Source organism: Parus major, unplaced genomic scaffold (assembly GCF_001522545.3).
Source record: "Parus major isolate Abel unplaced genomic scaffold, Parus_major1.1 Scaffold299, whole genome shotgun sequence".
NCBI lineage: Eukaryota > Metazoa > Chordata > Aves > Passeriformes > Paridae > Parus > Parus major.
Window position 1 is genome coordinate 36,988 of NW_015379272.1, and position 2,109 is coordinate 39,096.

General features: G+C 70.1%; 1 protein-coding gene across 3 annotated transcripts in view; it reads left to right on the plus strand.

Moving 5' to 3' along the window:
• Nucleotides 1-220: 220 nt before the first annotated feature.
• COL2A1 (collagen type II alpha 1 chain) overlaps nucleotides 221-2,109 on the plus strand; it is a 17,484-nt gene continuing 15,595 nt past the window's right edge. For 2 of the 3 annotated variants that reach the window (XM_015615903.3, XM_019005411.2), the window contains exon 1: nucleotides 221-396. In XM_015615903.3, coding sequence (XP_015471389.1) covers nucleotides 249-396 — 148 coding nt within the window. In that variant the 5' untranslated portion in view covers nucleotides 221-248. The remainder of the gene's footprint in view (nucleotides 397-2,109) is intronic. The other variant, XM_019005412.2, reaches the window with a different exon arrangement.

Below are 2,109 nucleotides of genomic sequence, written 5' to 3' on the forward strand. Positions count from 1 at the left end.
CTCAGCCCGGGTCCCTCCGTCCACTCCAACCCCGGTGGTGGCCGGGGGAGGGCCGGAGGAGGGCTCGGGAGGGCCGGCCCGGCTCGGGGGCCGGGGGAGGGTCCGGAGCCACCGGGGGAAGGTCCGGGGGGCCCGGCGGGGCTGGCCCGGCTCGGGTTACAGCTCCGGGGGGCGGTGGGGCCGGGACTTAAACGGGGCCGCTGGGCCGAGCGGGCACTGCCGGCTCCGGGCGCGGATCGGGCGCAGCCATGCCCGGACACCGCCCGGCCCCCGGCGGCCGCCGCACCGAGCCCGCAGCCACCGGCGCGGTCCCCGGAGCCGCCCCCCGGCCGGGGCTCCTGCTCCTCCTACTCCTCTGCCTCGCCGCTGCCGCCGCCGCGCAGGACCGAGACCTCCGTGAGTGGCGGGGATGGAGAGGGGACAGAGAGGGGATGGAGAGGGGACAGAGAGGGGACGGAGAGGGGATGGAGAGGGGACGGAGAGGGGATGGAGAGGGGACGGAGAGGGGACGGAGAGGAGACGCAGAGGGGACACAGAGGAGACGCAGAGAGGACGGATCGGGGACACAGAGGGGTGAGGGATGGGAAAGTTTTGGGGCATCGCCGGGGGGGGTGAGGGGGACACGTTGAGGGGAAGTTGGAGAAGGGGGGGCGGACAGCGCGGGGACAGCGGGGAACAATGGGGACAGAGGGGAGAGGGAGCGGAAAGGGCTGGGGGATAGTAGGGGACGGCGCGAGAGCGGGGACAGCGAGGGGACATCGGGGGACACTTGAGGACGTTTTGGGCTGGACAGGGAACTTTTCATAGTGGCAGGGGGGCACAGCTCGGAGAGTGGGGACGCCGGGGGGCCTCGGGGGACAGCGTGAGACGGAAGGGGAAGGTTTCAAGGTGGCGGGGGACAGACAGGAATGTGGGGACACCGCGGGATTGCGGGAGGAGGGTGGGGGATAGCAGGAAGGCAGCGGGGGACAGCGTGGGGACACTGCTATGGAGGCACAGGACATGGGACAAAGGGGGAAAGTTCCGAGGTAATTCTGGGGACGGCAGTGCGACGAGAGGGGGGAACACAGCGGAAAGTGCCGGGAAATGTGGGGCAATCTTGGTGGCGCGGGGGGGGCAGTGGGAGACAGTGAGGGAGACGGGGGGACCGCACGAGGAGAGTTGGGCACATCGGAGTACAATGGGAAATTAAGTGGAACAGGGAGGGACAGCATGGGGGACACCCGGGGGCAGCCTGGGGGACAGTGGGGGAACAAGGTGGGGCAGGGAGGGACAGCGTGGGACACTGGAGGATGGCACAAGGCGGGTGGGGGACACGGTGGAGACACTGGGGGACAGTGGGATCCAGGTGTGTGGCGAGGACAGAGTTCAAGGACAGTGGGGATGGACAGGGACAGGCTGGGGCAGGAAAGGGACAGCGCGGGGACAGCCTGAGATGGCCGAGGCGGGGCACAGGTGGGGCATGGGGACAGGCTGGGGACAGCGAGGTCTGGTTGGGGTCACAGGGTCCAGCTGGGGACAGGGGGTCCACTGAGGCCCAGCCCTGAGCTGTGTCCTGGAGACATCCCTGGGGACTGACCTGGGGATGCTGGGGACATTCCAGGGACCCTGGGGACACCTGGGAACCCCGGTGTGCAGCCCGGGGACCCCGAGGCACCTTCTGGAGACCCTGGGGGACCCCCGGGACCCTCCAGCAGCACCTGGGTACCTCCGCATCACCCCTGAGTTCAGCCTGGGGACATCAACTCCCCTTCTCCCCGAGCTCGTGGGGACACTGGTGCCACCAGAGCTGCAGGGACCTCGGGGACAGTCGGAGGGACCCGGGGGAGGGGCGGGGGTGTCGCTGCTCGGGGCTGTGTCCCCTTCGCTGCTTCGGGGCCTTCTCGGGGGCTCAGAGGGAGCTGGCAGTGCCACCACCTCCCTGCTGACTGTCCCCGCGTTGTCCCCCTCACTGGGGACTGCCAGGCCCCTTTGGCATCCCCTTCCTCCTCCTCGCGCTCAGGATGAGGCTGGCAGTGCCATCCCCCTTATCCTGCGCTGTCCCCGCGCTGTCCCCGCGCTGTGCCCCTCACTGGGGGCTGCGGGGCCCCTTTGGCGTCCCCTTCCTCC